This window comes from Microcaecilia unicolor, chromosome 12, assembly GCF_901765095.1.
Source record: "Microcaecilia unicolor chromosome 12, aMicUni1.1, whole genome shotgun sequence".
NCBI classification, from domain to species: Eukaryota; Metazoa; Chordata; class Amphibia; order Gymnophiona; family Siphonopidae; genus Microcaecilia; species Microcaecilia unicolor.
In genome coordinates, this window is record NC_044042.1 from 56,968,457 (window position 1) to 56,982,099 (window position 13,643).

Here is a 13,643-nt window from a genome sequence, read left to right on the forward strand (position 1 = left end):
AAGTAAAGCACTTGCCATGTGGCCATTTTAGGGGGGGGGGGGGGGAGCCCTTACTACCACCTGGTTAGCTCCCGCGCTAACCTCTCTCGGTCTGTTGGCTCCTGTGTGCCGGGATCCATGTTATTGCATTAATGCTATCCGTCCAGTTTCTGGCACACAGAAGCAGGAGAGAGATGGACCCAGAAGCAGGCAGACAGGAACAAGCTTCTGCTCCCTCAAAACCTTGCCGGTGCTAGGCCCCCCTTGGAAGCCGGGCTCGAGTAATCTTGCCCCCTGCACCTCCTGAAAAGAAAACAGTCCTAAAAAGAAACAAAACAAAAAAATACCACACAACAAAAAACAAACAAAAAAACAAAACCCAAAACAACTTTTTCTCACCCAATCCTTACTGGTCTTAAACAAAATCAGGAAGGTCCTACACTGCAATGAGAAGGGAAGAGGATTAAAAAGAATGACTAGTTATAACACCTGAGGAAATAAACCTGATGTTTTCAGCTATGTTTCTTCTTCCATTTGGTTAATGTGTTGACCTTATTCATTTAAAGTCATAGCAGAGAGGGCAAAACAGCATACAAATATAGACAGAAAAAAAGGCAGCACTGGGCCTTCAGGATGGAGCTCTTCTGGCTGTGATGTGACGCAACTTGACTTCCTGTTTCCGGCAAGGAAGGTGGGATGTAGAGGGAGAAAAAGTTGTGTGACCATAGGGTACTGGAGAAGGAAAGCTGCGGGATTGTTAGTGGGTGACCTCAGAACTGGCAGGGAGGAGTGACCTGACCAGGGTCCGGAGAATTGCTTGTGGCTGTTGCCCATTTGGACCCCTGAGGCAGGTGTTTGTACGCCGAAACACGGCCCGTGTCGGGTCATTTTCAGAATAAAAAGGATGCCAATTATTTCCATCCTGAAGGCCCAGTGTTGCTTTTTTTGTTTGTTTGTTTCTCTTGACCTTATTTCCCATGTGAAATAAAAGAAGTCCATCCAGCATGGAGCAAAACAGAAATTACTATGTTTATCACACAAGTTCAAACCTGCATATGGTGTGGCAGTAACAATAAAACTTAAGTGTAAAAATGTATATTTTCTCCCAACCTTGAGTACAAATGTAAAAGAAATCCTACAGTAAGAAAAATACTTTTCCTTGCATCCTCACTCCCACCTGCATCATCCACAGAGAAAAGAGATGGAGATCATTCTTGAAGAGAGGGACAAGTTCTTCAAAGAAGGGCTTTTATTAGGCATGATTTATATAAAATTTATAAACTGGAACATATATATAGACACACAAAGAAAAGGACCCAGCTGGAAATAATAAAAAGCTATAGCAAAATGCAAGACACGTAGAAAAGCATTCAATTTAAAGTCAACTTCCACAAATACTAAGGTCCCCATTTAGTAAAGGCTTTTTATATTGAAAGATCTGTCCATGCAGGCATTTTTAAAAATATATTTTTGGAGATTGAAGTTATGAAAAGGTAGAGTAGGGGCTCCTTCTCCCCCTCCTTTTTTTTTGGTCAACATCAAAATAGGATATGCTACAATTTGAGAAAAGGAGAGTTGGTACATAAAAATGTGGTAATTTTGTTCGCACTTCTGTTTTGAAATTCAAGAAGCTCCTTGGAATCCTGTTGTGCTGTGATCGCATTACTCTTCTTCTGACCCAGCCAGGAGGGCGGCTTTGGAATCCTTATCTGAATTTAACTTCCGAATCCCAATATCCATTTCACAGTTGTTCCACCTTTGCCTCTTTACAAAGCTGTATGGAGCAGACAGGTGATTAGATTATATAGCAGTCCATAAATGTTATATTACAGTAGATGTAGCATTTATCTTGCTAACAGGATCTCTGCAGGCCTTGCACAGTCTAGTGGCACAGTTGCGATAAGTGTACTCATCTTTAGGAAGCCTAAGGTATGGAGAGGGAGAAAGTGATTTGCCCTAGGTCACAGTCATTGGCAATTTGAATGTACTCTTCCACAGTTATTCCGATTCTTCCCTCAAGCTAAAACAAGTATTTTATCCCACCAATTTGAGCCCAACCTGAAATGCACCATTGTGCTAATTACAAATGTGCGAAAGACAGAGTAAATATGCATTCCAATTGCCTTTCCCAGACTTTTATCCCTTGTCGTCCCCAACACATACCAATAGACTAAAGAGTAGTTGCTGGTCATTAAGATCAGGGCAATCGCATAATGCAAGCAGAAACACAGGGTGATGAACATGATGTTGCTATGGTCCTCTTGGTTCCACTCTGGTCCTCTTGAGGATGTAAACAGCACAAACCCAATCTGGGACAAAAACAGAAAAAGATGTTAAAATTCCAGGTTCAGGACCTGTATGAGTCATGACCTGTATCTCCCCATCTTTATGTGATAAGGGTGCCCATGGATCACATATGACTCTTATTGGTAATGCGATAATGCAGTAACCATATTTTTCAAATGCAAGACATGCAAAATGGTTTCATCAACATTTTTATAAAGTGATTTTTTTTGTTTTATTGGATTTTAGAAGAAATTTGACAAAGAGACACTTGTATAGTTTATTCACCAACACCATACAGGGTGTCCTTTTACTAACTATAAAGACTCTGGGGGCTTGTTGCTTAGGATTTCATCTTATGCTACAATAAACCCCCAAGGCATACATATGTAGAATTTAACTGAACATCCTGAAAAAAAGAGGAGAGGAAACTTCTGTGATCTACTGGGCAAAGCCTCCTTCAATCCACAGCTACAGTGGGGGAAATAAGTATTTGATCCCTTGCTGATTTTGTAAGTTTGCCCACTGACAAAGACATGAGCAGCCCATAATTGAAGGGTAGGTTATTGGTAACAGTGAGAGATAGCACATCACAAATTAAATCCGGAAAATCACATTGTGGAAAGTATATGAATTTATTTGCATTCTGCAGAGGGAAATAAGTATTTAATCCCTCTGGCAAACAAGACCTAATACTTGGTGGCAAAACCCTTGTTGGCAAGCACAGCGGTCAGACGTCTTCTGTAGTTGATGATGAGGTTTGCACACATGTCAGGAGGAATTTTGGTCCACTCCTCTTTGCAGATCATCTCTAAATCATTAAGAGTTCTGGGCTGTCGCTTGGCAACTCGCAGCTTCAGCTCCCTCCATAAGTTTTCAATGGGATTAAGGTCTGGTGACTGGCTAGGCCACTCCATGACCCTAATGTGCTTCTTCCTGAGCCACTCCTTTGTTGCCTTGGCTGTATGTTTTGGGTCATTGTCGTGCTGGAAGACCCAGCCACGACCCATTTTTAAGGCCCTGGCGGAGGGAAGGAGGTTGTCACTCAGAATTGTACGGTACATGGCCCCATCCATTCTCCCATTGATGCGGTGAAGTAGTCCTGTGCCCTTAGCAGAGAAACACCCCCAAAACATAACATTTCCACCTCCATGCTTGACAGTGGGGACGGTGTTCTTTGGGTCATAGGCAGCATTTCTCTTCCTCCAAACACGGCGAGTTGAGTTCATGCCAAAGAGCTCAATTTTTGTCTCATCTGACCACAGCACCTTCTCCCAATCACTCTCGGCATCATCCAGGTGTTCACTGGCAAACTTCAGACAGGCCGTCACATGTGCCTTCCGGAGCAGGGGGACCTTGCGGGCACTGCAGGATTGCAATCCGTTATGTCGTAATGTGTTACCAATGGTTTTCGTGGTGACAGTGGTCCCAGCTGCCTTGAGATCATTGACAAGTTCCCCCCTTGTAGTTGTAGGCTGATTTCTAACCTTCCTCATGATCAAGGATACCCCACGAGGTGAGATTTTGCGTGGAGCCCCAGATCTTTGTCGATTGACAGTCATTTTGTACTTCTTCCATTTTCTTACTATGGCACCAGCAGTTGTCTCCTTCTCGCCCAGCGTCTTACTGATGGTTTTGTAGCCCATTCCAGCCTTGTGCAGGTGTATGATCTTGTCCCTGACATCCTTAGACAGCTCCCTGCTCTTGGCCATTTTGTAGAGGTTAGAGTCTGACTGATTCACTGAGTCTGTGGACAGGTGTCTTTCATACAGGTGACCATTGCCGACAGCTGTCTGTCATGCAGGTAACGAGTTGATTTGGAGCATCTACCTGGTCTGTAGGGGCCAGATCTCTTACTGGTTGGTGGGGGATCAAATACTTATTTCCCTCTGCAGAATGCAAATAAATTCATATACATTCCACAATGTGATTTTCCGGATTTAATTTGTGATGTGCTATCTCTCACTGTTACCAATAACCTACCCTTCAATTATGGGCTGCTCATGTCTTTGTCAGTGGGCAAACTTACAAAATCAGCAAGGGATCAAATACTTATTTCCCCCACTGTACCTGCAGCAATCTGTCAGAGCTTAAGTAACTGAAATTTGAACATTACTGACCTGCCAGAACCAGGTTCCCTGGAGGATGGTGAGGCTGGTACGGAAGAACTCCAAGACAACATGGTCCCTCATGAATACCTCCAGAAAGATGCTGAACGCCCCACCAAATATCGCAATGAGAAGCAGTGCATGGATATGCTGGTCCAGTTGAGGGCGATTATGGACATGAAAATAGAAGAGAAATCCTGACAAAAAATATGGATTATTACTCCATTTACTGTGAAACAGCTTTTTGAAAGGCATTGCACTCCATGACTTTTGGAAGTAATCAACCTGAACCAGAAAGGACAGTTATACTCCTCCCACCTCCCCACCCCAAACTATTCTGCACAGCAACTTCCCTAAAATACACATATATTGCAGTGTAGAAGAGGATTTGCAGCCTGCAAATTAGGATATGGTTAAGAAGTCAAAATGCTGGGACACTTCCAAGCAAAACAGCCATTGAATAATGGAATGAATTGTAGATTGTTCAACATATCATTCCTGTCTAACAGGGCAGTGCATTTTGTGCGTAATCCAGTAGATAGCACTGCATTGAAAGGAAGGAATATAAGAGATGGCACTTTACACATCCTTAAAATTATTTGCCAAAAGCTGTTCTCCCAGTTACATCACAGAAGGAGTTTGAATCCATACTCCCTGATATTTAAACTCTGGGGTTGATGTTTCTCTTAAAATGCCAGTTGTGGCATTTAAAGATATACCTGGATTTTTAGTACCAGCTGCTATGAGAACAGTGGTGCTGAAAATCTGGAGATAGAGATATCTGGTGCCATTATCCAGGTATCAGTGATATTCAGGTCTGGTACCTGGATAACCATCCAGCTAACATATGAAAACAAAGGCTGCCCTAGGTTAGCCAGATAGCGAATGATACATACCTGTAGCAGGTGTTCTCCGAGGACAGCAGGCTGATTGTTCTCACAACTGGGTTGACGTCCATGGCAGCCCCCACCAACCGGAACAAAAACTTTGCGGGCGGTCCCGCACGCAGGGCACGCCCACCGCGCATGAGCGGCCGTCTTCCCGCCCGTGCGCGACCGTTCCCGCTCAGTTGAATGACAAGCAAAGGAATGAGGAAAAAACACAACTCCAAAGAGGAGGAGGGAGGGTAGGTGAGAACAATCAGCCTGCTGTCCTCGGAGAACACCTGCTACAGGTATGTATCATTCGCTTTCTCCGAGGACAAGCAGGCTGCTTGTTCTCACGACTGGGGTATCCCTAGCTCTCAGGCTCACTCAAAACAAGAACCCAGGTCAATTGAACCTCGCAACGGTGAGGGTATAACAGAAATTGACCTACGAAGAACAACTAACTGAGAGTGCAGCCTGACCAGAATAAATTCGGGTCCTGGAGGGTGGAGTTGGATTTAAACCTCAAACAGATTCTGCAGCACCGACTGCCCGAACCGACTGTCGCGCCGGGTATCCTGCTGTAGGCAGTAATGAGATGTGAATGTGTGGACAGATGACCACGTCGCAGCCTTGCAAATCTCTTCAATAGTGGCTGACTTCAAGTGAGCCACCGACGCTGCCATGGCTCTGACACTATGAGCCGTAACATGACCCTCAAGAGACAGCCCAGCCTGGGCATAAGTGAAGGAAATGCAATCTGCTAGCCAATTGGAGATGGTGCGTTTCCCGACAGCGACCCCTTTCCTATTGGGGTCGAAGGAAATAAACAATTGGGCGGACTGTCTGTGGGGCTGTGTCCGCTCCAGATAGAAGGCCAAAGCTCACTTGCAGTCCAATGTGTGCAACTGACGTTCAGCAGGGCGGGTATGCGGTCTGGGAAAGAATGTTGGCAAGACAATTGACTGGTTAAGATGGAACTCCGACACCACCTTTGGCAGAAACTTGGGGTGAGTGCGGAGAACTACCCTATTATGATGAAATTTTGTATAAGGAGCATGAGCTACCAGGGCTTGAAGCTCACTGACTCTACGAGCTGAAGTAACTGCCACCAAGAAAATGACCTTCCAGGTCAAGTACTTCAGATGGCAGGAATTCAGTGGCTCAAAAGGAGGTTTCATCAGCTTGGTGAGGATGACGTTGAGATCCCATGACACTGCAGGAGGCTTGACAGGGGGCTTTGACAAAAGCAAGCCTCTCATGAATCGAACGACTAAAGGCTCTCCAGAGATGGCTTTACCCTCTACACGATGATGGTAAGCACTAATCGCACTAAGGTTATTCCTTACTGAGTTGGTCTTGAGGCCAGACTCTGATAAGTGCAGAAGGTATTCAAGCAGGTTCTGTACAGGACAAGAACGAGGTTCTAGGGCCTTGCTCTCACACCAAACGACAAACCTCCTCCACTTGAAAAAGTAACTCTTTTTAGTGGAATCCTTTCTAGAGGCAAGCAAGACACGGGAGACACCCTCAGACAGACCCAACGAAGCGAAGTCTACGCCCTCAACATCCAGGCCGTGAGAGCCAGGGACTGAAGGTTGGGGTGCAGCAACGCTCCGTCGTTCTGCGAAATGAGAGTCGGAAAACACTCCAATCTCCACGGTTCTTCGGAGGACAACTCCAGAAGAAGAGGGAACCAGATCTGACGGGGCCAAAAAGGCGCTATCAGAATCATGGTGCCATGGTCTTGCTTGAGCTTCAGTAAGGTCTTCCCCACCAAAGGTATGGGAGGATAAGCATACAGGAGGCCGGTCCCCCAATGGAGGAGAAAGGCATCCGACGCTAGTCTGCCGTGTGCCTGTAGTCTGGAACAGAACAGAGGCAGCTTGTGGTTGGTCTGAGAGGCGAAAAGGTCCACCGAGGGAGTGCCCCACTCTCGGAAGATCTTGCGTACCACTCTGGAATGGAGCGACCACTCGTGCGGTTGCATGAGTCTGCTCAGTCTGTCGGCCAGACTGTTATTTACACCTGCCAGGTATGTGGCTTGAAGAAGCATGCCGAACTGGCAGGCCCAACGCCACATCCCGACGGCTTCCTGACACAGGGGGCGAGATCCGGTGCCCCCCTGCTTGTTGATGTAATACATTGCAACCTGATTGTCTGTCCGAATTTGGATAATTTGATAGGACAGCCGATCTCTGAAGGCCTTCAGTGCGTTCCAGACCGCTCGGAGCTCCAGGAGGTTGATCTGAAGATCTTGTTCCTGGAGGGACCACAGTCCCTGGGTGTGAAGCCCATCGACATGAGCTCCCCACCCTAGGCGAGATTCATCCGTCGTCAGCACTTTCGTGGGCTGCGGAATTTGGAATGGACGTCCCAGGGTCAAATTGGTCCGAAGTGTCCACCAGTGCAGTGAAGTGCGGCAACTGAGGGACAGGCGGATGACATCTTCTAGATTCCCGGTGGCCTGGCACCACTGGGAAGCTAGGGTCCATTGAGCAGATCTCATGTGAAGACGAGCCATGGGAGTCACATCAACTGTGGAGGCCATATGACCTAGGAGTCTCAACATCTGCCGAGCTGTGACCTGCTGTGACGCTCTGGTCTGGGAAGCAAGGGACAGGAGGTTGTGGGCCCTCGCTTCGGGAAGAAAGGCCTGAGCTGTCTGTGAATTCAGCAGAGCTCCTATGAATTCCAGAGATTGGACTGGCTGGAGATGGGACTTTGGGTAATTTATCACAAACCCCAGCAGCTCCAGGAGGTGAATAGTGCACTGCATGGACCGGAGAGCTCCTGCCTCCGAGGTGTTCTTGACCAGCCAATCGTCGAGATATGGGAACACATGCACTCCCAGCTTGCGTAGATACGCCGCGACCACCACGAGGCACTTCGTGAACACCCGTGGGCAGAGGCGAGCCCAAAGGGCAGCACACAATACTGAAAGTGCCGTGTCCCCAGGCGGAATCTGAGATACTGTCTGTGAGCTGGCAGTATCGGGATGTGAGTGTATGCGTCCTTTAAATCCAGGGAACATAGCCAATCGTTTTTCTGAATCATTGGTAGAAGGGTGCCCAAGGAAAGCATCCTGAACTTCTCTTTGACCAGGTATTTGTTCAGGCCTCTCAGGTCTAGGATGGGGCGCATCCCCCCTGTTTTCTTTTCCACAAGGAAGTACCTGGAATAAAATCCCTGCCCTTCCTGCCCGGGTGGCACGGGCTCGACCGCATTGGCGCTGAGAAGGGTGGAGAGTTCCTCTGCAAGTACCTGCTTGTGATGGGAGCTGAAGGATTGGGCTCCCGGAGGACAATTTGGTGGAGGGGAGGCCAAATTCAGGGCGTATCCGCACCGCACTATTTGGAGAACCCACTGGTCGGAGGTTATTAGAGGCCACCTTTGGTGAAAAAATTTTAACCTCCCCCCGACTGGCAGATCGTCCGGTACGGACATTTTGATGGCGGCTATGTTCCCATGGATCCAGTCAAAAACCCGTCCCCGGTTTTTGCTGTGGAGGCGCAGGGGGCTGCTTAGGCGCACGCTGTTGACGGCAACGAGCACGCTGGGACTGTCCCTGTGCCTGATGAGGCCTTTGGGCCGGCTGGGTGTACCTACGCTTGTTGTAGGCGTAGGGCGCAGCCTGCCTGGCCCGGGAAAAACGTCCACCTGCTGAGGTGGATGCTGAAGGCGCCCGGTGGGAGAGCTTGTCGAGGGCAGTTTCCCGCTGGTGTAGTTGGTCCACCAACTGCTCGACCTTCTCACCAAAAATATTATCCCCCCGGCAAGGGACATCGGCCAGCCGCTGCTGGGTGCGGTTGTCCAGGTCAGAGGCACGCAGCCATGAGAGTCTGCACATCACTATACCTTGGGCCGCAGCTCGAGATGCCACATCACAGGTGTTATAAATACCCCTGGACAGGAACTTTCTGCACGCCTTCAGCTGCCTGACCACCTCCTGAAAAGGCCTGGACTGCTCCGGTGGGAGCTTGTCGACCAGGTCCGCCAGTTGCTTCACATTATTCCGCATGTGTATGCTCGTGTAGAGCTGGTAGGATTGGATGCGGGTCACGAGCATTGAAGATTGGTAGGCTTTCCTCCCAAACGAGTCCAGAGTGCGAGACTCCCGCCCCGGGGGCGCCGAAGCGGTATCCCTCGAACTCTGTGCCCTCTTGAGAGCAGAGTCCACGACCGCTGAGTCATGAGGCAATTGAGGCCGCATTAACTCTGGGTCTGAGTGGATCCTGTATTGGGACTCCGCTTTCTTGGGGATGGTGGAATTAGATAAAGGTCTCAACCAGTTCCGAAGCAGTGTCTCTTTGAGGACATTGTGCAACGGTACCGTGGAGGACTCTCTAGGTGGTGATGGATAGTCGAGGACATCAAGCATCTCAGCCCTCAGCTCATCCACAGAGACCACGGGAAAGGGAATGCAGATAGACATATCCCTGACGAGGGAGGCAAAGGAGAGGCTCTCAGGTGGCGAGAGCTTCCTCTCCGGTGAGGGAGTGGGGTCGGAGGGAAGGCCCACAGACTCCTCTGAGGAGAAATATTTGGGGTCCTCCTCCTCCCCCCACGAGGCCTCTTCCTCGGTATCGGACATGAGCTCCCGTAGCTCAGACCTCAACTGGGCCCGGCTCGACTTCGAGGCACCGAGTCCTCGGTGGCGGCGTCGAGCGGTGGACTCCAGCGCCGACGGGGATGAAACTCCCTCCATCGATGTCGACGGGGACTCCACCTGCGTGGCGGTCGAGACCGGCACCGCAAGCGGCGTCGAAGGCCTCGGCACCGGGCTAGAGCACGCCGGCGCCTCCATCAACGGCGCTGGGGGCGCAAGCACCCCCGGCGCCGGCACAGTCTGGTGCATCAGCCCTTCCAGGATCCCCGGAAGGATGGCTCGGAGGCACTCGTCAAGGCCCGCTGTCGAGAAAGGTTAGGGGGCCGGTGGGGGTGCCGGTGCCAGAATCTGCTCGGATCCAGGAGACGGCACTGAAGTGCCCGTGCCCTGACGCAGCGATACCTCTACCACCGAGGGGGAACGCTCCTCCCGGCGCTGTCGCTTCCTCGGCGTCGAGTCATCCTTGGAGCCGGAGCTGGTAGCAACATGCGCCGTGGGCGGCCGATGACAGTGCTTTTTGGCTTTCTTTCGGTGCCCGTCATCGGCGCTTGGCGGTACCGAAGAGGAGGAGGTAGATCCCCCTCGGCCTCGAGGGATCGGGTCTGACAGGGTTCGGTCCAGATGGCCCTGGGTAGAGGGAGTGACCGGAGCCGATTGCCCGCGCGGCCGCTCACCCCTGCCATCTCCGGAAGACCGGCGGGCCAACGGAACCTGTGCTCCTGGGGTCGGTGCCGTCGGTGCCGATTTCGTCGCCGTCGGTGCCGATTTCGTCGACATCGGTACCGGTACCGAAGATCCGGCCGTCGACACCGATGCCGTCGAAGTCGACGTCGAAGGGCCGGCGCAAGTTCCAAAAAGACGGTCCCGTAGAACTTGCCTCGCCACCTGTGTCTGTTTTCGTAAACCGAGACACAAGGTGCACGTCTTGGTATCGTGCTCCGGCCCGAGGCACTGGAGGCACCAAGCGTGAGTGTCGGTCTGCGAGATATGCCGGCCGCACCGACCACACTTCTTAAATCCACTCGGGACCTTCGAGGACATCGACGGAAAAATCGCGTCGGCGAAGTCAAAGTCGTCGATGGTGGCGGTAAAAAGCACACCCGAAAAATAAATCAACCGTGCAGCCACAAGGCCGCAACGAGGCGCCCCCTGCTCGACGTACGAGGGGAGATAAAACAAAGTTAGGTTTTTTTTTTTACAAGGAAAAACAAAACTAAAGAAACAACGAATAAGAAAAGAAAAAATTCGCGTCGAAGGCGCGATCCGGTTTCCGGGGCTGACAGAGAGAGAGACGAACACGGCTCTCTCCAGCGCGGAAAAGAAAAGACTGAGCGGGAACAGTCGCGCACGGGCGGGAAGACAGCCGCGCATGCGCGGTGGGCATGCCCTGCGTGCGGGACCGCCCGCAAAGTTTTTGTTCCGGTTGGTGGGGGCTGCCATGGACGTCAACCCAGTCGTGAGAACAAGCAGCCTGCTTGTCCTCGGAGAATGAGTATTACCAGGATCATGTTGGAGTGTACCGGATTTTCAAACATCATCACAGAAAATCTGGTATGGCCTCGGTGAGTGGGATTTATTCTCGTAGGAGCAGCTTGTCCTACCCAGATAAGTCCCACTGAATATCGGGCTTATAATGTTTTAAGGTAGATGTATGAAAAATGTGTGTGTTCAAGAAGATAGCAGAGGCAAGATAAGTAGAAATGACATATGTCAATCAAACAAATAAACGGCAAGTGACCGTACTCACTTGCAAATGCGCAGTACAGACTTCCCTCTCTGTCCCGCCCTCGCGTCAAGATGTCATGACATCAGAGGGTGGAACAGAGAGGGAAACGGAGTTGAATTGTCGGACGCCGCCGCCGCCTGGAAAGGAACATCGCGCGAAACAACCTCCCCCCATCTCTGCCGCCGCTCCCGCCCCCCTCTGTATTGGGCCCCCTGCACTGACCTGACAGCACCTCTCACCTCTGTGTGGAAGCGCTGCAGGCAGCAGCAGAGCGATCTGCTGCTGCCTGTAGCGCTTTCACATGGAGGTGAGAGGCGCTGTCAGGTCAGTGCAGGGGGTCCGGCACGGAGGGGGGAGGGAGTGGCGGCGATGAGGGTAGCTGGACATGGGGGGAGGGCAGGGGGGAGAGGCCATGGTTGCTGGACTTGGGGTGAGAGCAGGGCACAGAGGAGGGTTGCTGGACATGGGGGGAGGGGGGGAGACCAAGAGGAGGATCGGTGGACGGGGTGAGGCCAGGGGAGAGAGGAGGGCTGCAATACTCGCCTGTTTTTACGGGCTTAACGGCTAGTAGTTAATAAAATAAGAAGTGTGGAGGGGCATTTTCAATATGACATCTTAAGTCAGACTTTGGATGTTTTGTGCTAAATGTCCAAAATCCGAATAGGAAATATGTCCATTTTCGAAACCACACAATGTCTAATTTTTTTTTCAACAATACCATTTGCAACAAGGTTTTCTGCTCTCTGTGTTTATTTTTTCAGGCCTTTTTGAAAAAAAAAATGTACAAGTGAAAAACGTAGAAGCTCAAGCCATTGGGATGTAGGAGGAGCCAGTATTTTTAGCAGATTGGTCCCCCAGACATCCCAGGAGAGCAATGGGGGGCTCCCTGGTGGGCACTGCTGGGGACTTTACATAAATACTCCCCGGTACGCAGCTCACTGTTGCTCCCTTATCTTGTCTGCTGAGCCCTCCAAAACCTACTACCCCCCAACTGTACCCCCCTACAATAGCCCTTATGGTTGAAGGGGGTATCTATATTTATTTATTTATTTAGATTTTGCTCACACCTTTTTCGGTAGTAGCTCAAGGTGAGTTATATTTAGGTACACTTGACTATTTCCCTGTCCCTAGAGGGCTCACAATCTAAGTTTGTACCTAAGGCAATGCCCAACAAGAAACTCATTTTACATGGTATGTGATACTTTATATGTATACCCAAGTTTGATTTTTCCTTCCTATTCTCAGGGCACCGACCTTAGAAGTCTGCCCAGCACTGTTCTTGTACTAAAAGTTCTGAAACTAACATCGAAGCCCTTTAAATTTACACTCCGCCCCATCCGTATCTATTCAGTTATGATCAGGGCGTAGACCGTAGAAGTCTGCCCAGCACTGGTTTTGCTTCCCAATTACCGGTATTGCTACCCAATGTCTGCTAAGATTCCGTAGATCCATTCCTTCTAAACAGGATTCATTTGTGTTTATCCCTTGTGTGTTTGAATTATATTACCGTTTTCATCTCCACCACCTCCCGCGGGAGGGCATTCCATGTATATACCCCAATTTCCGTAAAAAAAATACTTCCTGACATTAACTCCCAAGTTTACCCCTCTTCAACCTCAATTCATGTCCTCTAGTTCTACCACCTTCCCTTCTCCGGAAAAGTTTTGTTTGCGGATGTTTTTTTGCAGATGTTCTTGCCCGAGTGACCAATGGTCTGTCATTATCTACTCTGTTACCTATCCTTACCTATAATTCTACTGTTCTGATGTTGAATGGAAGTTTTCAGTCATTTGTGCTGCAAATTCTTGTACATTTTAATAGCAGTAAATGAACTAAAAATTAAGCAAAACACATTTGTTCATAAAACAGGGTATCCATTCTAAACAAGAACAGCTAGCAACTTTAGAGCTTATTTTCGAAGCATATGGATGTCTCAAAATCTCCAAATGGAGTTCAATGTGCTTGAAAAGACCAAATCCTGATTTTGCAGAGGCAAAAAAGGGAAGTCCAACATTGCAGCCAGTGTTGCCAGATGGAAAACATTTTCCACGCCCAAAACCAGCCCAAAAACC

General features: G+C 49.5%; 1 protein-coding gene across 1 annotated transcript in view; it reads right to left on the reverse strand.

Moving 5' to 3' along the window:
• Window positions 1-1,200: 1,200 nt before the first annotated feature.
• LOC115481837 (transmembrane protein 45B-like) overlaps window positions 1,201-13,643 on the reverse strand; it is a 34,296-nt gene continuing 21,853 nt past the window's right edge. The window contains exons 3-5 of the mRNA XM_030221257.1: window positions 4,383-4,567; window positions 2,143-2,288; window positions 1,201-1,753 (exon numbers count right to left, since the gene is read on the reverse strand). Coding sequence (XP_030077117.1) covers window positions 1,642-1,753; window positions 2,143-2,288; window positions 4,383-4,567 — 443 coding nt within the window. The 3' untranslated portion in view covers window positions 1,201-1,641. The remainder of the gene's footprint in view (window positions 1,754-2,142; window positions 2,289-4,382; window positions 4,568-13,643) is intronic.